The sequence below is a fragment of the Sebastes fasciatus genome, chromosome 2 (genome assembly GCF_043250625.1).
Source record: "Sebastes fasciatus isolate fSebFas1 chromosome 2, fSebFas1.pri, whole genome shotgun sequence".
Classification (NCBI taxonomy): Eukaryota; Metazoa; Chordata; class Actinopteri; order Perciformes; family Sebastidae; genus Sebastes; species Sebastes fasciatus.
Window position 1 is genome coordinate 4,382,857 of NC_133796.1, and position 24,091 is coordinate 4,406,947.

Here is a 24,091-nt window from a genome sequence, read left to right on the forward strand (position 1 = left end):
AGATTCAGCTTTCTGCAGAAGACTCACTTTGCATCCCTGGCTCCATGGCTGCAGTACAAATCAGGCAGTTAAAGTAATTCCTGTACTTGCCATTACTTCCTCTCCCCGGAGACTGGAGGGGCTCAGCAGTCCCATCTGGTCTCTGTTTTCCAGGCAACAGAATAACCAAGGGCATCTATTCTCATCCTTGTTTATGAGACCAAAATAAAACAGGCCTCCCTGAAATGGCACACAGTGTTGTCTTGAAAGGGACGCTCATAAAGGCTTTATCTGACCGCTGGGGGACGGCAGGTGAAGGTACTTGTTTCCATTTCATGTCATGGAAATTTCCGTCTCCCAGCACCGAGGAGAGACAGCTGCCATATACAGTCAGCTGGCATGTTTCTGATTCTGACAGCCTGCCTTTACGTCAACACGGCCCACTGATATGAAGAGATAATTAGAACTATTTCACTGACTTATCAACTGTGAATAACTCCAAACTTTCCCTTCTCTTCATCCCTCATCCAGCGCTCCAGAACGGTCGCTCACAGTTTGTCATCAACGGTAACTGGAAGATCAGCATCCCAGGCGAGTACAACGTAGCCGGGACGAAGCTGCTGTACCGGCGCTCGGCAGACACCTGGGAGAGCTTCGAGGTGCCGGGACCGACCCAGGAAGACCTCCATCTAATGGTGAGAGCTCTGAGATACTGGAGCAGGACATCATCTGGTCTCAGGAGCTTTGTTGATTTTGCCTTGTCAAGTCAAGTCAAGTCAGTTTTATTTACTGGCGCAGTGCCCATCCGGAATTGATGCTCGGCCTCCAAAAGTTCAGCTTACAGCGTTGTTGAGAACCGCATTATGGCTGCTTGTTTCCGCCAAGTGTGAAGTTGATTGGATGAACGGTTATCGAGATATGCGAAGAACAGTGATACATACACAGACAGACAGATTATACTTCCCTTACAGTTAAATGATGCTGCTACAGCGCCACCTATTGGTGAAATGGCACTAAATTTGCCATGGTCACTCAGACATCATATCTACATATGTCCACCAAATGTGGTCCCAATAGGACAAAGCGTTCAGGAAATATGACATTTTTCGTAATATACGCCCCCCACAGCATTTGAGCTAACTTTGAGGGTCAGCTATAGCAAAACTGCATGTTACATCAACAATCTAAAAAAAGTAAATATTTCCAGATTGGTTCAGAGATGTTTTCTACCAATTTTGGTGACGGTTGCTCAAAATCTGTAGGAGGAATTTTGTTTCTGAGACTTACAGCTCACACGTTATAGGCCAAGCGCCACCATCTGGCCAAATTGCATCACATTCGACACTGCAATCCCTTGGGTCCTGAGCAATACACCCGCCAAGTGTGAAGTAGATCGGATGAGCGGTTCTTGAGATATGTGAATAACACATGCTGTATAGTTAAATATAGCCCAATATCACAAATCACAAATTTGCCTCAAGGGGCATTATAATCTGTACAGCAGATGACACCCTCTGACCTTTAAGACCCTTGATTCAGATAAGGGAAAACTCCACCAAAAAAAACTTTAATGAGAAAAAATGGAAGAAACCTCAGGAAGAGATGGAGGAGGGATCCCTCTTCCTGGACGGACCGATAAAGCCATCATGAAGTTTCAGTAAAACCAGGTCCACACAATCAACCAGTATGACACCACTGAGCCATGCAGCCACAAAAACCAGTAAAAGACATTTCTACTTTCCTACATTGTGCAATATACTGTTAAATTGACCTTATCCCTGCTTATCGTTGAGCATTTCACAAGGTAGGAAAACATCAGGTTTGAATAAACATTTGATTGTTTCCATTCAGACCCTGTGCAGGTATTTGGCAAGCAGACCTGGCTCCGCTACCAAACAGCTGTTAACTATTGTTTCCTCCTGAGATACTGTTGGAACACTGTTAGAGTCGGTTGTTCTGTAAAACATTGATGGTGGATGTAAGCATCCTCTGAACACAGCGTACTCTTAGTTTCCTTTGGCGAGTTTTACATAGTGAGTATGAATGCAAAAGCACTTCTTCCTGGGGGACTGGTGCTCAGATTTATTGCCTATAATTTGGACCTAGTACTCTTGTAACCCTAAAACTAAGGGTTAGGGGTTGAGACGACCTTCACCTCGGGCTTTGTAAGGCATAAATCGTGTCATCCATTTAGTTTCCATGCTGTTTTGTTCATCCCTCATTTAGTTTAGTTACCCTTGTAACCTTTACCCTAATGCTGTGTTCCCACTACGAGCGACACAGCAACAGGCTAACGGTCATTTTCAATGGAAGCTGATGACATGAAGCTATATATTTAGTGTTTAGTGGGTGTTACCTATGCTAAAACCTACTTTTATAGAGTTTAGGGGGTGTTACCTATGCTAAAACCTACTTTTATAGAGTTTAGGGGGTGTTACCTATGCTAAAACCTACTTTTATAGAGTTTCGGGGGTGTTACCTATGCCAACACCTTTCCTTATAGTGTTTAAGGGGCGTTACCTATGCTAAAACCTGCCCTTAGTGTTTAGGGGCATTACCAATGCTAACACCTGCTTTTATATAATCTTTAGGGGCGTTACCTATGCTAATACCTGCCCTTAATGTTTAGGGGGCGTTACCAATGCTAACACCTGCTTTTATATAATCTTTAGGGGCGTTACCTATGCTAATACCTGCCCTTAATGTTTAGGGGGCGTTACCTATACTAACACCTGCCCTTATAGAGTTTACGGGGCGTTACCTATGCTAACACCTGCTTTTATATAATCTTTAGGGGCGTTACCTATACTAACACTTGCTTTCATATAATCTTTAGGGGCGTTACCTATACTAACACCTGCTTTTATATAATCTTTAGGGGCGTTACCTATACTAACACCTGCTTTTATATAATCTTTAGGGGCGTTACCTATGCTAATACCTGCCCTTAGTGTTTAGGGGGCGTTACCTACACTAACACCTGCTCTTACAAGGATCCAAAACCTCCAAAGCCAGTTTTGATGTTTCCATGCTGTCCTTGTGTGCAGGTGCTGGCGACAGACAGAAACCCGGACATCGAGTACGAGTACTGGCTGCCACCGGGCCAATACGCCCTCCACCATGGTAGGAGGAGTCCACTGCGTCAAGCTCACCACACTGCTAACTACCTCCCCTGGGATCAACCCACCACCACAACCGCCACTACCACAACCACCACCACCACCACCCGACCTCCTCCTGTCACCAACCGACCCCACTGGTGTAAGTCCTGCCTCCAGCTTCAATAACTGCTCAACTCATACTTACTTTACTTACTAAATTAATGTTTTTGTCAAAGGAGTCTGGTAGCTTTGAAGTGAGCGATATAATGGCTTCAGTCCCCTGTCAGAAAGGGCTGTCTGACGGCGAGGTAAAGTGGTAGAAATATTCTAAATATAGCGAAATATTAATATTAATAGAGAAATATTAAGCCAACATTAGCTGTGTGTGAGTGCGTTTTATTTCCTGAACATGAGCAGACTTTGACCCCAAGTCTACAACAGCAGCAGTGTGATATTTGGAGGAAGTATTAGATTTTCCCATCAGAATCGTGTTTCAAACACACTGATCTTGATCACAGGTGTTTTCTGTCACGCACTGATGAGACTGAGCTCACAGGTGCATCAAACTAATCAATCAATCTCGGTCTGGACACGCCCACGAACTCCTGAGAGGAGATCCAATCAGGAACAATGAGTGAGAACACCTGTGTGTTAGAAATAAGGTCACTGTTTGATTTAAAAGAGTTTATCTGCAGGCTGACCTGGAGTTGAGGAATGCAGCAAGTTTATCTGTCATGATAAGGCTGCTGTACACATGTGCTCCTTAAATACTCTCATTCACATGGAAACCTGCAGCCTGAGGACGAGCGCCTTCTGTCTGAATCACTCCGATACTGTAATAAATCTAAGTAGCCTCTCTGGAAATGTTTCCCAGCTGATGGATTTGTGCCAAACACAAACTGACTCGTGTTGTTGCCAGAAATAGTGTGTTGATTTGTTTGTTGGGTAACAAGGCGAACTTTCCACTCGCTGAGTCTGGTCATGATCTTTCATGTTGGGAAGGACATCATGAGGTTACAATGACCTGAACATAATGAGGAATCCATGGATGGTTTTGAATTTCTTTTTTATCATTATTATTTGTATTTATTTGTAACAAACTCACCACCGCATTTTGAGAGAAGTTTGCTGTTTCAGACCAATATATTTGAAGAAGAATTTCCTTTTTTGTCTGATCTAGTGTGCAACATAGTGAGCTGAAGTGTGCCTGCATTTTCTTCAGTGTTATAAAGTTTATTTTTGGTCCTGATGTCAATGCATGTCCATTAAGTGAAACCAGGAGTCTTGTAATTGCAGATCTTCCAGCTAGCTGGTGATTTGCCAAACAAGAATTAACAGCAGCAAACAGGGCCAAAATGAAATGATATACTTTAAGCCAGAACACAACAATATAAGAAATATATTTTAACATGCAGAGTTGAAGAAGACCTCGTTCTACTTGATTCTGGTGTTATTTTTGATCCACTGTATGTGAACATACATCATTATTTTTGTGGACAGCTCACTGCTGTCGTCGTCTTATGAATCTGGTCAACGTGTCCTCAATGATTCGTACGATATCTTACAAAAAGCTATTCCTCATTTTTCCTACGAATGTCCAGCAACACGTGTCAATTTCCACTCGTTACATGCATACAGCCTTTACAAAATAAACTTCTGTCTTCACAGGAAACAACTTGGTTAGGATTAGGCAACAAAAGTACTTCGTTTTAGGCAAAAAAAACTACAAAATAACTACAGAAATGGAATAACTTAAGTACGGAAGTTACGTGACAAATAAATCAACATTGTTTTCTGGTTTCACACGGGACATGAACATCGGTCTCCTGGGTGAAAATCCGGTGTTTTTGGACCCGCACATCCACTCCGACCTCCTCCATACGCAGAGTTTGTCACCTCCTGGTTCACGGTTACGTGGATTACATACGAATTGATTTCTTTGGATATATACACAAATTACAGTGCATTACTTTTCGTATGTATAGCTACAAACGGTACGCTACAATGCTCCGGAGCCCAAAAAATGGTATTGGGGACAGCCCTAGTGTGGCCTTGTGTTGCTGCTACAGTAGTGACATTGAAATACGTTAATTTGTCTCAAAACAGTGTCACATTGTCTTTATTTAATACTATAGGTAATGTGGCTACATTCAGAAATGTTCAAATCCAATACTGTATATATGGGCTTTGAAGAAATTTAATTCAAATTAAACAACATTACAGTTCCCAGTTTATTCTAAATTGAACCAACTGTTTACAACATCGTTGACAACACCGTGTAAGTGTGATTTGTGTCTACTAGATTTAAGGCCTGTGAAGCCGCCGCGCCAGTCTCCCCACCACAACCGGCGCCAGCGTCCTCACCAGCCCATCCTGCCCCGCCTGGAGCGGGAGGAGAACCACAGAAACCTCCTGCCTCAATCTCCACCTGGAAGTAGGTTCACCATTTTCTCAACTTAACCCACCGCTTCCCCCGACATGCTACGCCCAGCTAACCATGAGCCAGTAAACTTGTTGCTATCTTTTCATTTAACTCCCAAGAAGAAAGCAAGCATGCATATTTCTCAAAAAGTACTTTTTAAGGTGTTCTTGACTATATTTGTGAGCTTGTTTCTGTTCGGTTTATTGTGCAGAGCATTGTGGGAGATGTCAGCGAGTTAAAGGTCGAAGGGAACGCCAGAGACAGTATTGCCAGAAGGACTTTGGTGAGTCTGAACCTTGTAGATTTTCTCTTTTTAAATAAGTTGTGACAGAACTTTAACATGTGAATTAAAATATCTTATTGAACTGTCTGTTAGTTTTCCGGGCCCGAGTCCTCGGGAAGCTGTACAGAGGCGAGGAGACGCGTTACGACGTCCAGATTATCCACACCTACCGGAACAGCTACCGTCTGGAGCACCGGGAGTTCTTGTGGTCACCTAACGTGTGCGACTGCCCCCTTCTGGAGGAGGGGAAACAGTATATACTGATGGTGCGTCGCCACATCAACTACGAGCGGACGCTGAACCGCATCCTGCTAGAGGAGGAGAGCTACGTGGTGCCGTACCGACCCAGAGAGGACGAACTGCTGCGACCGCTCGAAAGACTCTGCAGCAACAGAGGACCCAGAGAGCCGGCGCAACTGACGGGATGAGTGTGTGTGTGTGTGTGTGTGTGTGTGTGTGTGTGTGTGTGTATGTCAGAGAATGAAGCTTTATTCACTTCCAGTGTTTCATTTCTGGACCTTCAAAACATCACCGGACTCCAGGTGATCCGTGGTCGATGGTCCGATGAATTCCAGAGTGGCGTCACTGGAGAAAAATGACTTGTTGGATCGTCGACAGACAGTTTCAGCCTCATTTGAAACCCCAAAAAGACTTTATTTAAAAGCCCGACCAGCTTACTGTACCATGTAGAGCACTTTAGGTGGCTGCTTGCTCCACCTTTAAACACATACCAAAGAGAAGAACATTGACTGAAATGGCCTTTTTGTTATTATGCTGTTTTTCCACAGCTGACATTTATTTTTTATATATTATTGTATTTTTGTGTGTGTTTGTGTAAACTTAAAGGAAAAATCCACCTCAAAATAGGGTTGGGTGATATGTTAAATGTTAACAACCGGCGGTTGCCGATATATTCACGCAACCGTCTGGGTTTGTCTTTCCAACCATCACCAACTCTGGTTTGGTCGAAATAAACTCTTATCTCAGTGAGTTAGATGTGAAAATATGCTCTGCATGTTGTTTCCCCCGCTGTCTCTCTCTCTGCCCGATGAGCAGCAGCTAAGCATTTCTCGTTCTTCGAAGGCAGACCATTAAATTAGCAAAATAAAATGACAAACATTGCCCAAAAAAAATAAACAGCGATGTACTCAGCCAATCGCCGATAGCTGATATATTCATTCAATCGCCCAACCCTACCTCAAAACACCACGACAAAGAACATCGAAGACAAATCTGACTTTGTCTTCTGCTTATTTCTGTGGATACATAGACACATCCAGATATTTCCTGCAGCTCAGTAGAGTTGGTATCACAGCAAATGTTTCAGCGATCTAAAATATCAACGGACAGCTGCAGACTTCCATTCATACTACAATTGAGGGTCTGCGTCGTCCTGGCGTTCCACGCTATTTCCCGATCCATTCCCGTTGGTGGCGGTGTCATTACGTTGTTTGCCAGGAGTTCAACACTTTTTGTCTGTCTTTGTATTCATTTAAGGACGAATCATATAAATGTGGGTGACGGCGAATCTCCTCGCACAACCTCTCTTCAAAACAAGCATTCACTTTGTAGTCTTTTTTCTCCTTCTTGGCAAACTAAAGCTAGAGGTGCATACGCCACCAACTTGACTGGAGTGTGGAACGAATCTGGAGCATACACAGTCGGTGCGCTTGCTATGAGTACAGTCCGCACGGTCACACATTTTGGGCTGCACGTGGACGTCCACTTGCAGACCCTCACAGACATGGAAGGATGATGACATTTATGTCACAAGGATCAAAGCGGACCCTTGCGGACACACAGAAGCGGAAAGCATGATTTTCCATTGACTGTACAAAGATTAACATCTTTAGGTCCCTCATGACTGGGTTGTACAGCTCTGGATCACCGGTTTCGCGAGTGGCCACCGTAGCGTGACGTCGGGTTGCGTTTCTCCAAAAGTTGAATCTTTTTCTACTTTTCTGCTGCAGGCTTTATCTTTTTTTCCGGCACCCCTTGCGGCCGCTGCTGCCGCCGGCCAAGCGCTCTACCCCCTTTAAAATGAATGAATCACCGCTCCACGATATCTGGTGTAAATACAGCGTTTTGGTGTCAGCCCCTCAAAGTCAAAGCGTGAGGCCGTCTTTCTAGAGCTGCCATAACAAAGCTGATGGCCATAACATAAACCTAATGTATTATTACATTTTACCTGAGACTCCAGTGTTTCTGTGTTGAGTAACATTGAGGATATCATTTAAGCAAGGAAAAATATGTCTCTTCCCACGTCAGAACTTTATTACTCCCCTCCAGTCGAGGAAAATAGACCAGAATGTAATGAAGTTTATAACTCATATCATTTTAAATTTGATTCTAACTGTGCTATCACCTGTCATTTCCTTCAAACAGCACATGTAACTGCAGCTAAATGTTCGTTGTGCATGCAGGTGGATTTTTCTTTTAGTTTTAACTCCGATATAGTAACAACATATTGCTTCACAATATATATTTATGTATACAAAAAATAAGCTTAACTTGTGTGTCACTTGTTTAACGTCTTTCATAATGTCTGTGTTGTGGTATTAATTTTTTTATAGTGTGTTAAATCAGGTCTGCTTTGTGATACTTTTATGTGAAAGAGATTATGAAATATACAGTATTTTATTGTGTGGCACTGATTAGCTACAAATATACTAAAGTATAATTGTTTTGAGAATTTTGCAGTCTGTTAATAGTCAGTTAACTTTTGTGCCTCGTGTTATGCATTTTGATATATAACGTTTTCTCTCAAACCTCATCTACGTGTGCCAAAATAATGTCTTTGTCTATACAGAGTGTATGAATGATAATGACCCACTCTTCACCGATTAGACTGTTGTCAGGCTATTAAATAGGCGTTATAAGCACCATAGATGTGGGTCAGTAGGGGCCTACTACATCTTCTAGTAGGTTTTATCATCTATTCACATGGTAGATCACTGAAAAAAGGAATAAAAGAACACGACAGCGACCTCTAGCGACCGTAGTAATTATGACAGGGGCAGAAGTCAGTCGCTGTAGTATTGACAGTGTGAAACTCCATAAAGGATGGAGGTCTGCGACAGTAGTTGGGACACAAAACACAGGGTTTTCACCCAGGAGACCGGAGTTTGCATCCCGTGAAGCCAATAATGTGTAGTTGTTTTCGTGTTCGTAGTTATTTTAACCCAAAACACAATGTTTTTCCCTAAACCTAAAGAAGTTTTAGTTTTGTTGCCTAAACCTAAAGAAGTTTTGTTGCCTAAACTTAAATATGTTTTGTTGCCTAAACCTAAAGAAGTTGTAGTTTTGTTGCCTTAACTTAAATAAGTTTTGTTGCCTAAACCTCAATAAGTTTTGTTGCCTAAACTTAAAGAAGTTTTGTTGCCTAAACCTCAATAAGTTTTGTTGCCTAAACTTAAAGAAGTTTCAGTTTTGTTGCCTAAACTTAAAGAAGTTTTGTTGCCTAAACCTAAAGAAGTTTTAGTTTTGTTGCCTAAACCTCAATAAGTTTTGTTGCCTAAACTTAAATAAGTTTAGTTGCCTAAACCTAAAGAAGCCTTTTTGTTTCAAAACGTAACATTTAACTCAGTTTTACATGTTAGAACGTGTTGCTTTTAAGTTTCACTTTCACTTTAACAACGTAGTAGGCGTAGCAGGCCCCTACTGACCCACATCTATGGTGCTTATAGCGACTGATAACGCCCATTTAATGTCCTGATAACGTTCGAATCGGGTGCTTCTTAATATAAACTTATTGTAAACCAACCATCACACAGTTTAACAAACCAGACACGAGGACAGCAGCAGCAGTTTGTAAGAAAACAATGTATTTACAAAAAAAAGCTTCACGTCTACAACAAAGGAAAGACTACCTTAAACTAGAGATAATATAACTGTATAGATTTATGTTTAATGAGATTACTGCTCATTAAGGAAGTCATCGCAGACACTCGGCTCGGCGTCCCTTCAGTGGAGAAACCAGTTCCAGGTTTCCACAACGTCAACATGAACATGTGGGGGGGGGGAGATACAGGGGCTATTTTAGATCCACAACACGGGTCAACCTCAGCAGACGTGACTACTTCATCTGAAGGCATGAGACAGAACGCCACGTAAAACTTTATAATAACCATCATTAATAAATGGTAAATTAATAGTTAATTAAACTTAGTTATTTTACTGTTAACAAAAAACAAAATGCTAGTAATTAATTATTAGTAATGCTATAATTTATGTTATTTGACCGTTTATTGTTGCACACATAACATTTTATATACTTATATATATATAAGTATTTGTTAATGATTAAGATATTATTTGTAAACCTTTAAGAAGTTGTTTGTCAAACATCTATAAACATTACATAGACAGATATTTATAACACATTGTTAATGGTTAATAAAGCATCTATAAACATCTTTTGGATGCTATTATAAAGTTATATATATAAGTATAATATAATATATATGTTACAGATTATAATACCTTGTTAATAGATACTTTTTAAAGCATCTATAAACACTATTTAGATAGATAATTAATACTTAGTCAATGGTTAATAATTGGTTTCTGGTCCATCTATCTTTGTAATGTTTATAAATGTTTTACAAATAATTTCTTCAAAGTTTACACATCATTTGGTAATCACTAACAAACACCAAATATATTATATAAAATGTTATGTGTGGTGCAACAATAAAAAGTTTATAGAATATAGAATTTATTGACTAATTATTTCATATTACACAAACTAATAATACAATAACAAATTATAGCATTACTAATAATTAGTTATTATTTTTATAAAAATGATTAATTTGTATTATTTTTAGGTATAATTATTTAATTAATAATAATAATTATTACTGTTATGACATTATTAATGATAAATTAATTGTTTGTTAACAGTAAAATAACTTTTAACTAAATTTTAATTAACCATTAATTAACCATTTATAAATGAAGGTTATTATAAAGTGTTACTGAAAGCTTCTATCCCTTCTGGACGTGAGTTTTAACATATTTTTTTGTGTTTTTGAGCACTCATGGTTTAACTTTTTTTAAGTAACACATGCAAAACAAAATGTAAACAAGAATTAAGTGAATGATGCGCTACAAAGCAACATGATGATGCGAGCATGTTCAGTAATTTTGCCCCAATTTAACAAACTTTAAAGAACATCATATGTTTGTGTTTAGCTGCCTGTCAGTCGCTCCGTCAGACCGCCTGTCTCTGAGCATTCAAACATCAAATCTGGTTAAAAGATGAAAGAGAATCTGTTATCGACGCGACCTCGCTGGACACTTCAGGGTTTTATTTCAACACATGAACAAATCTTTCTTTGGCTTTGGGCTGGAAATGAGAAATAACTCTGAAGCTGCTCCAGTGGGTGTGTTTCCATCCACCTGTTTTTATACACAATTTCAATTTACGCATAAAAAATAATGACAACATTTTGACAAAATCTCCTTTATGCTTGGCAGAGGTGGAAAAGTTGGTGTATCTATAAAAGCAAAATGTGATGGAAACAGATTTAGCAAATAAATGATGACGTACATGAAGCATCAGGTGACTTCAACGTCCACTGAAGCTTCTGCTCCACACAGATCTGATGTAACCGTCCTCACATTAACATGCCAACATGCCATATTTCCATTCAGTTTTCTTCATTATTTTTCAACCGTTTGAGGTACGACTGGCTCTCTTTTAATTACGTCATCTTGTCGCACCCTCTTATGCAATGGTCTAATGGTTTTCTGAATGGAAAATTGGCACCATCTACTGCTTGTCTCGAGAAACCAACGCTTAAGACCTCTTCCTAACATACAGCGAGCGAGCGAGCGAACTCTGGAGAATGATTTATGTCAGTTACTGTCAGCGTCGTTTATGACCAATGAAAATTTGGATGTGGAGCAGGTGTGCGAAACTTTGCATTTCAATAGAGCCAGGGCGAACGTTTTTTCAAACAAGCGACACATCGCTCAGCCTGTTCGCTGACGCACGGAGCAGGTTAGGACGTCTTCATTGGGAAAAACTGAAACAATCTCATGTTCGCTTGTTCGCATCGCGTCCAGTTAGGAAGAGGTGTATAATGGTGTTACGGTATTAGATGGAAACAAGCATTCATTTGCATTTTCTTCTGCCGATTTTCTTGAAATTCGGTTAAAATTTGCGCTACATTTGGATGGAAATCTGGCTAGTGACAAGTGTAGGAGACAAAGTTCATAATTGAATGAAAGGATGCCATTTGAATTGGTTCTGTCTGTACATTTTCTGGTTTGTAACTGTTAGCACTAAATGAAATAAAACGTCATGCTATTATTCTGTGAAACTACAGTGTGGCTGTTCCATTCATTGTCATTCCAGCAGCTGATTTCCAATCGGAGATTTCATTATTACACTGGAGTGAAAAATCCTAAATAGACGTTCAAGCAATAGTTCGACATTTTGGGATAAAAGCCTGTTCGCTTTTTTGACGAGAGTTAGCTGAGAACATCGACACCACTCTCATGTCTGTGCATTATCTGTGGGGCTAGAGCTGGAAAAAAGGGGTCCAAAACTCAAAAGTACGTCTAGCTGCACCTTTAATGCCTGCTAAACAGCATGCTATATCTTTATCTTTAGTTTGTTTAATCTGTGCACAAACAGAAATGTAAAATCAATAAGTTGTGGTTTTATGGGGAGTTGTGTAGTGCTACCACTCCTCTCCAGGCTCAGTGCATTTCCCAAAATGTTGACCTATTTTTTAAGACTTGTACTTTAACTAGTTTGTAACTGACAGCTTTGCCATTGTTAGACTATTGAGTCTTGATTCGTAAAGATCAACAGATCATTGGTTTATGATAAATCAACTCAACTCAAGTCATTTACATTGTCAAATTCTTCTTCAAAAAGATCGTCTGTGTCATCTTTGAGGTGTTGTTGTTTTGTTTTTCTTTTCTTCGGTTGATGGGAGAGAAATCGCCGATCTTGTTTTTGACTTCGAAGGTCGAAATCAAAAACTAATTTTGATCAGTTTTCAATTGAGAATCGAAATCGTGTTTCCAGCTTTGAGAAAGATTTGTTCATGATAAAAACCATCGACTAACTGTCTACGATAAGAGGACTAACGGGGCTTTCTTCTGTTTATCAGAAAGAGAACAAAGAAACATGATTGGGATGTGCGTCTCTGTAGCAGTATTATATAAAATACCTAGAATCCTCCCTTGTTATGATATTAAAAGTCTAAATACAGCAAATAAAATTGAATATACTACTATAAGTAAAGTTTATAAATGTGTCCATCTTTACACGTACTTACTGTAGTTCCCACAATCACAGAGTGAGAGTTCACCCCTCCGGATCCCTTTGGCAATTCATACTGTAAGTGTGTTTCCAAACCACAGTCGAGTCCTCATAGTGGTTTAACGTCATGGTGTCTAGTCTGTGACATCATATCCTGTTGGGCACGGAGCCCTCTGATTGGTCCTTCTCACAGCACTGTGAGTCTTTGACCCCTGTGACCTCCGGTCCTGAAAACCCCTCCTGCACTGGGAGGAGGAGGGGGGACTCGGAGTCACCTGACTTGTCGTCCACATCGCGCCCTGTCCCGCGTCAGACAGTGACAGAGACGTGGCGAGAGGATCCCGCGCGCCGTTTGATGCGTGAGCGTCGAGGTCTGGATTCGGACTGACAGCTGCACAGAGGACCCAGCAGCAGCCAGAGGTAGAGGATCACACAGGCCCAGCAGGACGACATCTTCACCCAGAACGTAGACCAGCTGCCGTGGGTGAAGGTGGTCTCCAACACCGCTGACTCGTAGCTGCAGGAGGACAGAAACACGCTTTAACTCCATGACACTTTAGGGAAAGAGAAGAAGAAGTGCTAAACAACTGGTCAAAATGATAATGAGGTTGACAACAACGTGGTGGGAAATGACACGCAAAAAGCCTAAATTGCGTTATCATGACACGTGGAGTGTCCTTAAAATGTTGTGCTATTTATCCACCATCCTATGAGATCAGGTTGGAATATCGTTGTCAACTGAAAAAAACAAAAACGCAACAAAACTACTTGGTTTGCTTTAGTAAAACATCATGGTTTGGCTTGAAATAAATATATTGATTATGTTATTTAAATAACAGATGTAAATAAAAATAAGTCGTTGACTTTTAGTTTCAGACGGGACACAAACAGCAGTCTCCTGGGTGAAAGTCCTGTTTTTGTTTGACCCATCCACCCATCAGAGACTGCTCCATACATGGACAAATGCTGCAATCCATGGTACTCAGAACTCGGGGAAAAAAACGACCTCCGACATGGAAAAGTGCACTGGAACGGTCATTCAAGTCGGAATTCCACGTCGGAAACGGTCGCCGACATAAACAAACCTGACGTCGCAGCAACATGGTGGTGCACACAGTGAACCGTTCATCAATTTTTACTTCATGCAGTGTTTGTGTTGTGATATGTGCTGTAACAGCGTTGAAGCTGCCATTTCCATTTCCATTCAGTTGATTCGTGTTTGATAGAAAACTTTGCGAACATCCGGTAAGCTACAAGACAACTCCTTCCATCTCTTTTAGCAGGATTACCGTGGATCCTTAAAATATCTTAAATTAGATTTTCAGAATTATGGTCATGAAATTTCTTTAAAAAATGTTATTCTCTTCACTAATGGCGCTGTGGTATTTGACAGGTTCTCTGTAGATGCTTGTGAAGCTCAGAGACTTGCCCTACAAACATCAGTTTGCTGCGGGCGTCCATGTTTTCCCGAGCAGATGCACTGTGACGCATTTAGATCAGAAGTTGGGAATACCGACTTGCAATGGATTGCAGCATATGATCAGAAGCGTATTTGTGATACGTCAAAAACAAACGTAATCTGGGAGAAAATATGTTTCCCTTTTAATGTAATTGACGATGCAGTTTTGTTGTATGGGAACGTCATTTTTAGGAGACCAGGCTGAATGACTGTGACAAATGGCGAGCTCTCTGGAGAGACACTCCTCCAAAAAGTTTTGGTTATCCTTCATTCAGCAAAAATAAAAAAGTACATAATCCTCCACCTTTTCTGATCCCCTCTCCTCCCTCATAATGTCAATTCAATCCCTTAAAATGTGTCATTAACTGACCTGAACCAGTTGGTGAGGGTCATCATGACGTACAGCGACGCCAAGAAGAAGACAAAGTGGAAGAAGAAGTAGCTGTAAGCCACTCGCTGCGTCTCGTTGTGAATGACGCTCTGACAGCCTTTGTTCTCGTCGTCAATCACAAACTCCTCCTCAGCTGAAAAACACACATCAATAAAAAGTCTCTCATCAAAGCTTCAAACACAGCTGGATTTATAGCTTTCAACCGGTACACGCTGCAGCGATCAAAGCACAAACCCTGTTATCTGTATACACATTCATTTATCTGATGGTGTTTGGAGCACACTTACAGACTTTAGGAACACAATATTTACATGTGCTGTCCATCTGCGATTTTATATTCTGTTTAAAGATGTCAGTTTGTTTAAAACAGTTTTTGAATATATGGTACACACTTCGCTCTTAAAAACCCTCTAATGGACGCTCAAAGAAATCTCTTTGATATAAAAGTCTATTTGTTTTCCAAAGGATGTTCTGGTTGCAGCAACTAATTTAGATTTTTCAATGTGTCTTGGTTAAGTTAACTTTCAGTGCTTCTTACCCATAATGCATTGTGTGTATTCTTGAGGCCTATTGTATTTCGTCCCTCATAAAACACGTGCAAAGCTGATGTTTGAAATATTTAAAAACATTCCCATTCAAAGCATTCTTTACATGCATGTTTAATAGCGAGCTGTCTTCTTCCACACGGCTCAAACTTTGGCCAAAGTTTTGAATTCTCTGGGACTAATTACTGCAAACCTTTAGACACTTTCAGGAGGTTACATCACGTCAGTGGGAACATGTTTTTAATCTCACTTATATACTGTATTTATTAAGCATCTACTGTCTTTTATTATCTCATATTATTGTCTATCTGACTTTGTTTAAATGTGTTGCATTTTTTTAGTAAAGCACTTTGAGCTACATCTCTTGTATGAAGTGATCTATTAATAGTTATTATTATGTTTATATTATTATTAGATAATTTGCAATTTACCATGATAATAATAATAATACATGTTTTTGTCCAGTCGATGATGAAACCTTTTTATTTCTGATATTGACATTTTGCCTGCTCTCCTGTCCAGCAACTGTCTTTGCAAACCAAGTAAGTTAAAGTAATAATATAGAAGATTTTCATTTATATAAATATCTGTTAAGTCACTATCTATCGCCAAATGAGGAAACCCAATGATGATTGAGCCTATATGGCCCACTGGTGAAAGCCGTTGCATTTGCAGTAATACAAACTGATATTCCCGGGAACACAGTGTTTGGATCTCTGGGAAGAAAGGTCCAAAAAACACCTGCAATTACAGATTATCGCCATAGACGCCATCAAAGAGAACAAAAGGGAGAACTTCAGGATTGCAACTTTAGAGGTGCAATAGTTTGAATTGCCTGGAAACCAAATACCAGAACTTTTCTGCTCCTGAACCTCCTGCTTGTCTGGCGTCCGTCTGTCTTAATATTAGATAACGGGTGCTTTATTGCTGTAAAAACACAACACATAGCACCTTTAAGGAGACATTTATGTCATGTTAACAGCATCGGTACGAACCTTCCTCTTCCTCGGGGCAGCAGAAGCAGCAGGTTGCTTTCTGGAACTCGTAGCGGTAAACTTTGATCATCCAGAACGGACCGAACATCTCCGCCAGGTAGGAGGCTTCATTACTGAGGGAGAGAAGTTACATTTAATTATGTTGTATCATGACATTTTATTAATTTACATGCACATTGTGTTGAAAGATAAAGAGTCTGCTCACCATGCGAAGAGGACGCAGCAGTACATGATGGCGGCTCCTATTATGGCCACAGCGTTGCCTTCGTTCTGGATGCCATCTTGTCCCACGCTGGGGTAACAGACGGTCATGTTCATGCCCTGATAAACCACTGACACAGACAACAACGCAGCACGTTAACTTCATCACACTGTCGTTCAGGGAAAACCTCTTTTTATAGTCTCTTTCTCTGGAAAACAAGTAGTGGTAGTTAGTGTTGCTTTCCAAAGGGAAACCAGTAAACACCATTTAAAAGCAAATGAAGCAGTTTGATATAAAACGTGATATCTTGAGTCAGACATCATTGTGAATCCAGTTTTTCTAAGTTAAGGCAATATATTACAGGCAAAAACATTGTATTAATGCACTGGTCATTTTTTAGATTCTGTCCATCCATCCATTATCTGTAACCACTTATCCTATTCAGGGTCGCAGAGTTTTGAGATTAAACATCCAACATACACATTTAGGTTTTCTTTTTTACTACATGTTGTCTATTTGTGTCTGTAGATTTCTCTTAAATTCACAAATTAACCAGAAGTTAGCATTTGATCAGTGGTTCTCAACCTTTTTGAGAACCAACCCCACAGAATAATTAGGTAGGTGTTCCCGACCCCTAGGTTGAGAACCACTGCATTAAATAATGCCTCATTTGCATATTTAAAGTGGCAGAAGGCAGTATATTTTTTTGGCATCATTGGGCAAAAATTCCATAATAACCTTTCAGCATATTGTAATTCAAGTGTTCTGAGAGATAACTAGACTTCTGCTCCTCCTCATGGCTCTGTTTTCAGGCTTTAGAACATCTAGCCCGTGACGGGAGACTTTGACCAATCACAGGTCATTTCATTGAGAGAGCGTTCCTATTGGCTGTGCTCCGGTCATGTGACCAGAACTTGGAGTTCCTTCACCAGATTTCACAATGGCGGCGGCGTCACAAACTTTCTCATGTTACAGCTAAACCGTGCACTACAAGATGATTCTGAGAACATCTGAGGAGAGAAATAGGCATTAACGTAACATAATATTGATTCATATTTGATCAGCGCTGCCTAGTTTGACCGTTTGGTCGGAGTTCGCGAGTGATTGACAGCCGGCTCTCATAGACGGCAGCTGGACAGCAGATCAGCTCTTACTGCTTGTTTTCCTACAGTCTGTGAAATCTTGCAGATGCCGTTAGGAGCACCGGAGGACACATGATTTTTGTCAGGTTACCTGTTTCATGTACTACTGCCATGATATAGCGACCGTTCACTTCAGCTTTAACCCTGAAATTACCTTGCTAACCGCAAATCTTGCTTCGTATGACTGTAGAGATCATGGTAGAAACGGACATGCAGTTTACTTGTCAAGGTTTCACCAATATCATATTAGTGAAAAACACTGTCTGTCAGAAGGGGGATTCGAACCCCCGCCTCCAGGGGAGACTGCGACCTGAACGCAGCGCCTTAGACCGCTCGGCCATCCTGACTGGTACATAGATGATGTCACTAATTTAAACAGACCGTATCAGACTGGTCATTTAACCAAATATTTACTTTACTTTTAGTTAGTAGAATAACAAAAAGACAAACAATAATTTATGCTTTTATTATTGGACAGCAATCGTGTGGAGATGACAGGAAAGAGTGAGAAAGAGTGATGTAACGAGAGTCCTCAGCTGGAGTTTATGGGCAGCATCTTAACCCCGAACTCATGGGGGGTCCACCGGTATGAGAAATTTAATTTATGCAATCTAAATTAAGTCTTATCTGGCGTTAATCTTGTTCCCCACAACAGGAACAAAATGCATAGCTTCTTTGTGTTTTGCTTTTTTAATGCCATCAACACAGAGGAAAGGTCTCACATGCAGGTCAAGAGTCATTTCTTTCTCCTTCGTTTCATTTCCAGAGAAATTCCTGTCCTTCTTGTAAAAAAAAAGAGGTCTCAGCTGCACTTTTCCCTTCTGGGTCTCTCTGTCTCTGTACAGACTCACCCTCTGGACACTCTGTAGTGTAAGAACACACCGAGTCCTCACAAATATGTACTGTATGCTCACACATGTGCATGCATGTGCACCAACACACTAACACTCACAAATCCAGCCCAACCTCCAACAACAGGGCCGGCTGCAGATTCCTGAGAGAAGGTTTGCGTTTGTGTGGTGGTGGTGATGGTGGTGTTGGTGTGGGGGGGGGGGGGACCTGAACTCAGTGAAAACACTGGCTAATTACAGGACTCAGACTGTATTATACACACACACACACACACACACACACGCACACACGCACACACACACACACACACACACACACACACACACACACACACACACGCACACACACACACTCAGGTCAAGAGTCGTCAGGGTGGAGAGAACATGTCCTGCACTTTGAGTTGTCTTTTCAGTTGAACTCCAGACTAATTCTTCCTCTCAGAAACACGAGGATTACCATGTGTGTGTGTGTGTGTGTGTGTGTGTGTGTGTGTGTGTGTGTGTTTGTCATGGTGAGGTCATAGAGCAGAATAAGCCTTCCGGGGACAGTCTAGGCAAACACGGACCTCAGGAGACAGTAACGAGGATGGATCTCTTTGTCTATAACGCACACACAGATTCTCCCCTGGAGGTGTGAGCGTGACAGGTGACGAACACCTGAATTAAATCGGCTGAGAAAGGAAACTCAGCAACAGTAGGTGGAAATTAAATATTACAGAGCCGTGTGTGTGTGTGTGTGTGTGTGTGTGTGTGTGTGTGTGTGTGTTTAATTTCAGAGTCTGCGGTGGTGAAAAGGTGTTTTTAAAACCGACTCTGAGTGCATACTTTCTCAACAAGTTGCTACAATGTCCTGCGCTGCCCCGGGACTCTGACACACACACCTACTCATATACTGTACACCCACACAGACTCACACAGGCAGACAGGACGCCTCTGTGGATGACAGCATGTTAGATACAAAAGGAAATCAGGAGAGTAGAAATAACTTAAATAACTATCAAGATTAAAGAAGTGAAGCCAAAGCTGAAGTGCTTTAAACCTGCATTCTCTCTAACAGCCAGCAGGGGGCGACTCATCTGGTTGCAGAAAGAAGTCTGATTGTATAGAAGTCTATGAGAAAATGAGCCTACTTCTCACTTGATTTATTACCTCAGTAAACATTGTAAACATGAGTTTATGGTCTCAATCGCTAGTTTCAAGTCTTCTTCAATACAGCATGATGTTCATTTAGTAAATGATGGTCCCATTTAGAGTCAAATAGACCATAAGGCAGGGGATGCTTTAGGGCGTGGCTACCTTGTGACTGACAGGTCGCTACCACGGCGTTGTCCGGTCTGGGAGTTTTCCGTGTTTTTGTCTTACAACTTTAACCCTTTCACAGTGTGTTTTCACTTCATGAAAGTTAATTATAACCTTTTTGGTCGCCTGTAGATGTCTTATTCAGCGTTCAGTTGTACTTAATTACAATATTTTTGATGCAATACCGCTAAATACATAGCTTCAGGCTGTGGCTAGCACCGTTAGCTGTTTAGCATAATGTTTAGTGTTATGTTGCATGAATGGTTTGAGACGTTTTTATGGATGTTCTGATTTTGATATGATTCTGGGTCACCATTTGAATTGATTGGACTGCAACTAGACTGCATCATTGATTAATCTGCAGATATTTTTGATAAATTGATCAATTGTTTGGTCTATGGCTGCATGGTGGTGCAGTGGTTAGCACTGGAGTGTCATAGCTAGAGGGTCACAGGTTCGAATCCGGCTTTGGGTCCTTCTGTGTGGAGTTTGCATGTTGTTATTGTGGGTTTTCTCCGGGTACTCCGGTTTCCTCCCTCAGTCCAAAGACATGCAGGCAATGTCGGCTGGGATCGGCTCCAGCGCGACCCCTAACGGGATGAGCGGTTGCGGATGGATAGATAGATGGATGGATCCATCCATGGTCTATATATGTAGCAGTCCCTCATTCTTTGGTACTTGCTGTCATTTCTCTTTTCCCATATAATTTTAGCTGAATGCCACAACTCCCCTGAGTTGATTGGCGGTTTATTCAGATCACCTGATGCTCAAGGTGTGAGGGACTGATGGCTTCTAATTAACAATTAAGAGCAGCTTGGTGCATTTCCCTCTCGGCCAATCAGAGTGTGACGACGCCCCTTTCTTTAGGGCTTAAGAGAGGTGAGGAACTTCACACTCAGGTCATTCAGATCCGTCCTCACTGTAATGCTGACCTCATTTCAGCCAGAAAGTCTGATCTTTAGGCCCTTTTGGACTTTCTTTGCTGTCTTAACTTTTCTGATTGAGGGTGATTTTGATCTTAGTGTTGTTCATGAGAAGAGTTTGTGCTTGCAGGCTTTATTTTGTTATTTTGTGAACTGGTTCTCAGGCTTCTTCTTCCCAATCAGCGGAAATCTGGGGAATCAGTATCACCACATACGTATAAAACATTAGAAACCAGTGAAAAGAGTCTGTGTGATGTCTTCAAATTACCTTTTGTTCCAACATACAGCAGCAAAATGAACTGCAGCCAATGAGCCGCGGCCTGTAAAGGTGCATTGCGGACGACCCTGTCTCTCATAAAATGATGTTCCCATACAACTAAACAAAATATGTTTTGAAGGAAATGTATTTTCTCTTTGCTTCTGCTTTGAATTGTTGAAAGGTGCAACATGACAGCTATAGGAAGTAGCCCACCCTCTTTAAATCTGACACCAACGCCTGATGATGTTTTACATCTCAGAAACATTTCCTGCCATTATGACAGGTGTAAATATCTGCCCTGCCAACATGATCTTGGCCAGTTAAAGTACAAGAATAAGAAAAATACACCAACAAACGGTGAACAGCTGCTGTGTTTTGTTGTGTGTTTTTCCTTTGACCTCTTGTGTAGTCCGACCTTTCCTCAGCCGTATAATGAAGACGTATAGATTACTCTTTACCAGGCAGACATACACAATGCATCTGTTGAACAGGGCGGGCTGTGTGAGAGAACACGTGTAATGACGCTGCCTCGCCGTATTCCTGTTATTATGTTGTCAATGGATCCATGAGGAATGTGAAACAAATATCCTTCTGTCTGCCCTCCCAGCAGGCCACCGGCCCAGCAGGCCCAGCATGTCAGAGCACATCTCATCCCAGATTATCTCTGTGTGTGTATACGTGTGTGTGTACGTCTTTATTTGCATGCGTGCCATTACGATGTAAACTCCGGATAAGACGGGGGGCCTTTGACAAGCCTCGGCACTAATGTCTCAGTCATGTGGAGGCTCTTTGTCTTACCTGGAGCCAACAGGTGAGTCATTATGAGCAAAGTAAAGGCAAATTATAGAGGATTTTATCATGGCGGGGGGGGGGGGCTCTTCAGTATTAAGTTTAAGTAGGACAGGATGATGAGATACAAACAAACATTTCACAATAAGAGGTTTTTATCTGGTGGTGAAAATAAAGGAGAGGTTCAGATTGTTTTCAAGTCTAGATCAGTTCACACGTCTGCACTGAAAGTGATTGGTTGCTGTTATCATTCCTCCAATCCATGCTGGCTAAGAGCCAGTCTGTTCTCATGAACAGGGCATCAAATACAGACGCTTTATCACGACCGGCGGCGTTTGATAGTGATGCACACAAGGCACCCTTTAGCGGCGGTATGAGACGCACCAGGCATTCCATTAATTAAACCCATCCACGGCAACAGTAAACGCTCAGAGAAAAGTGCCGTGGTGATGAAGTTTAAAAATATCGAAAGAGACACACAGGGCAGCTTTCATCCAGGAGACCACTACTCGTGTCCTGTGCGTTAAGTTTCACTTTAATGTTACTGTCAGCTGTTTGTTCGTGTCCCGTCTTCACAACGTCAAGTCACATTTTCACTGTAAAAACATCGGAATCTCAAGCCCAACCATGTTGTTTTTTCCTAAACCTAACTAAGTGTTTTCATTGTCAGAACCTAAGCAAATGTTTTTGTTTAATTAACAACATTAAGCATGTGTTTACTGTGACTGAAAAGGATATCTAATTCTTTAGCTGCTAAATGTTCCACTTTGTTCACGAGCTAGTTGCTAAATTCATGTCTGTTGTTTGCCCCTGTTCAGGTAACGTTCTATGGTTTTATCAGAGCTTTTCCGCTGCCTGCTGAGTCTAGAAAACTACGCTGAAAAGAGCGGTGAGAGTGAACTGAAACAACAAAGGCTGTAAAAAACAAAACAATGAGCTGAAAGATGCTAAAATGCTTTGTAGAGCTGAGGGGAGCTGCAGAGTCTGGTTACAATTCTCCGTGGGTTTGTCTCTATGAGCAGCACCTTTCATATTACTCATAGAGTAATCATTTAACCCATTGTTCATATAAGAATATTGATTAGTGCAGATTTAAAGAAAGAAAAACCTGCAGTGTTCACTTCACTTGCAATCATTTGATTTAATTTATTAATCTGGTTTTGATTTATGTATTTGCACAATAAAACAAAGAAGCAGAAACGGAAAAAAGAAGCATGTTGTGCAGGTGAGATTTAAAAAACAAACTAGAGTCTTATTGAAGGAATCTCAATAAGCATTATAAGTACATACAAAAGTCATGTAAATAATCAAAAGAGAGGATTGCAAGTGAAGTGGGCTGCATGCATTTCCTGTACCAAATGTTTCTCTTTTAATTAACATATAGAATAACCATGGAAAGTGTGCTCATGTTAGAGGTTTGTGTGTCAGTGTTAACACTGGACAGAGACCCAGTGGAGCTGCAGAGATCTGCTCTGTGTCTGGTTAGTTAGCGTACCTTTCTCCGGCGGGCGGCTGGACAGCGCAGAGAAGGTGAGGTACATGACGTAACAGCTGATGATGGAGGCTTGAAGGAGCCCCGACCGAGGCTGCTCTATAGAGAGAAAGAAAGAGAGAGAGAGAGAGTCAGAATACACACTATAATGTTTAATACCCCCCAAGACACACACTGATGCACACACACTTCACAAGCAGGCCGTGGTGGAGAACGTACTCTAGTCCTTTATCACATCTAAACAAGTATTACTGTAAATGAACTCAGTGTATCAATGTACAAGTAACACTAATGACAGTGAGAAGAACTGATGAAGAAATAAGGTTCCTTTCAGAGAGTCTTTAACATGTACATGTTAATCAGGTTCCTGATATTTAGTTTGAACTTTTTAAAAGAAAAATTCAGGAATTTGTGTTTATTTTTTTAAAACATCCGGATGAAAATCTGCGTAATTTTCATTGTTTCAATGAACTAGTAAAGAAAAGATGAGGGCTGTCAAAGTTAATGCAATAATAACGCAAATACGTTTTAACGCCACTAATTTCTTAAATGCATTAACACAACTTGTGTGAAGAGTGAAGATACTGTTATCATATGAAACTAGAAAACCTAAAGAATCCATCAATACCAATCATCTCATACTGGCTTGTCGCAAAGGAGGTTAAATGATGCCCCAA

At 41.0% G+C, this 24,091-nt stretch overlaps 2 protein-coding genes and 1 non-coding gene across 3 annotated transcripts in view; 1 reads left to right on the plus strand and 2 right to left on the minus strand.

Moving 5' to 3' along the window:
• Nucleotides 1-12,114, plus strand: part of adamtsl5 (ADAMTS like 5) — a 42,342-nt gene extending 30,228 nt beyond the window's left edge. The window contains exons 9-13 of the mRNA XM_074659595.1: nt 511-674; nt 3,027-3,240; nt 5,383-5,514; nt 5,714-5,785; nt 5,879-12,114. Of these exons, the coding sequence (XP_074515696.1) occupies nt 511-674; nt 3,027-3,240; nt 5,383-5,514; nt 5,714-5,785; nt 5,879-6,213 (917 nt within the window). The 3' untranslated portion in view covers nt 6,214-12,114. The remainder of the gene's footprint in view (nt 1-510; nt 675-3,026; nt 3,241-5,382; nt 5,515-5,713; nt 5,786-5,878) is intronic.
• Nucleotides 12,115-12,827: 713 nt separating this feature from the next.
• The window catches only part of serinc4 (serine incorporator 4), a 31,287-nt gene continuing 20,023 nt past the window's right edge, over nt 12,828-24,091 (minus strand). The window contains exons 7-11 of the mRNA XM_074659620.1: nt 23,418-23,513; nt 16,663-16,789; nt 16,458-16,570; nt 14,897-15,050; nt 12,828-13,584 (exon numbers count right to left, since the gene is read on the minus strand). Of these exons, the coding sequence (XP_074515721.1) occupies nt 13,377-13,584; nt 14,897-15,050; nt 16,458-16,570; nt 16,663-16,789; nt 23,418-23,513 (698 nt within the window). The 3' untranslated portion in view covers nt 12,828-13,376. The remainder of the gene's footprint in view (nt 13,585-14,896; nt 15,051-16,457; nt 16,571-16,662; nt 16,790-23,417; nt 23,514-24,091) is intronic.
• Nucleotides 18,066-18,148, minus strand: trnal-cag (transfer RNA leucine (anticodon CAG)). Its single transcript has one exon. It is a non-coding gene; the product is annotated as a tRNA-Leu (tRNA).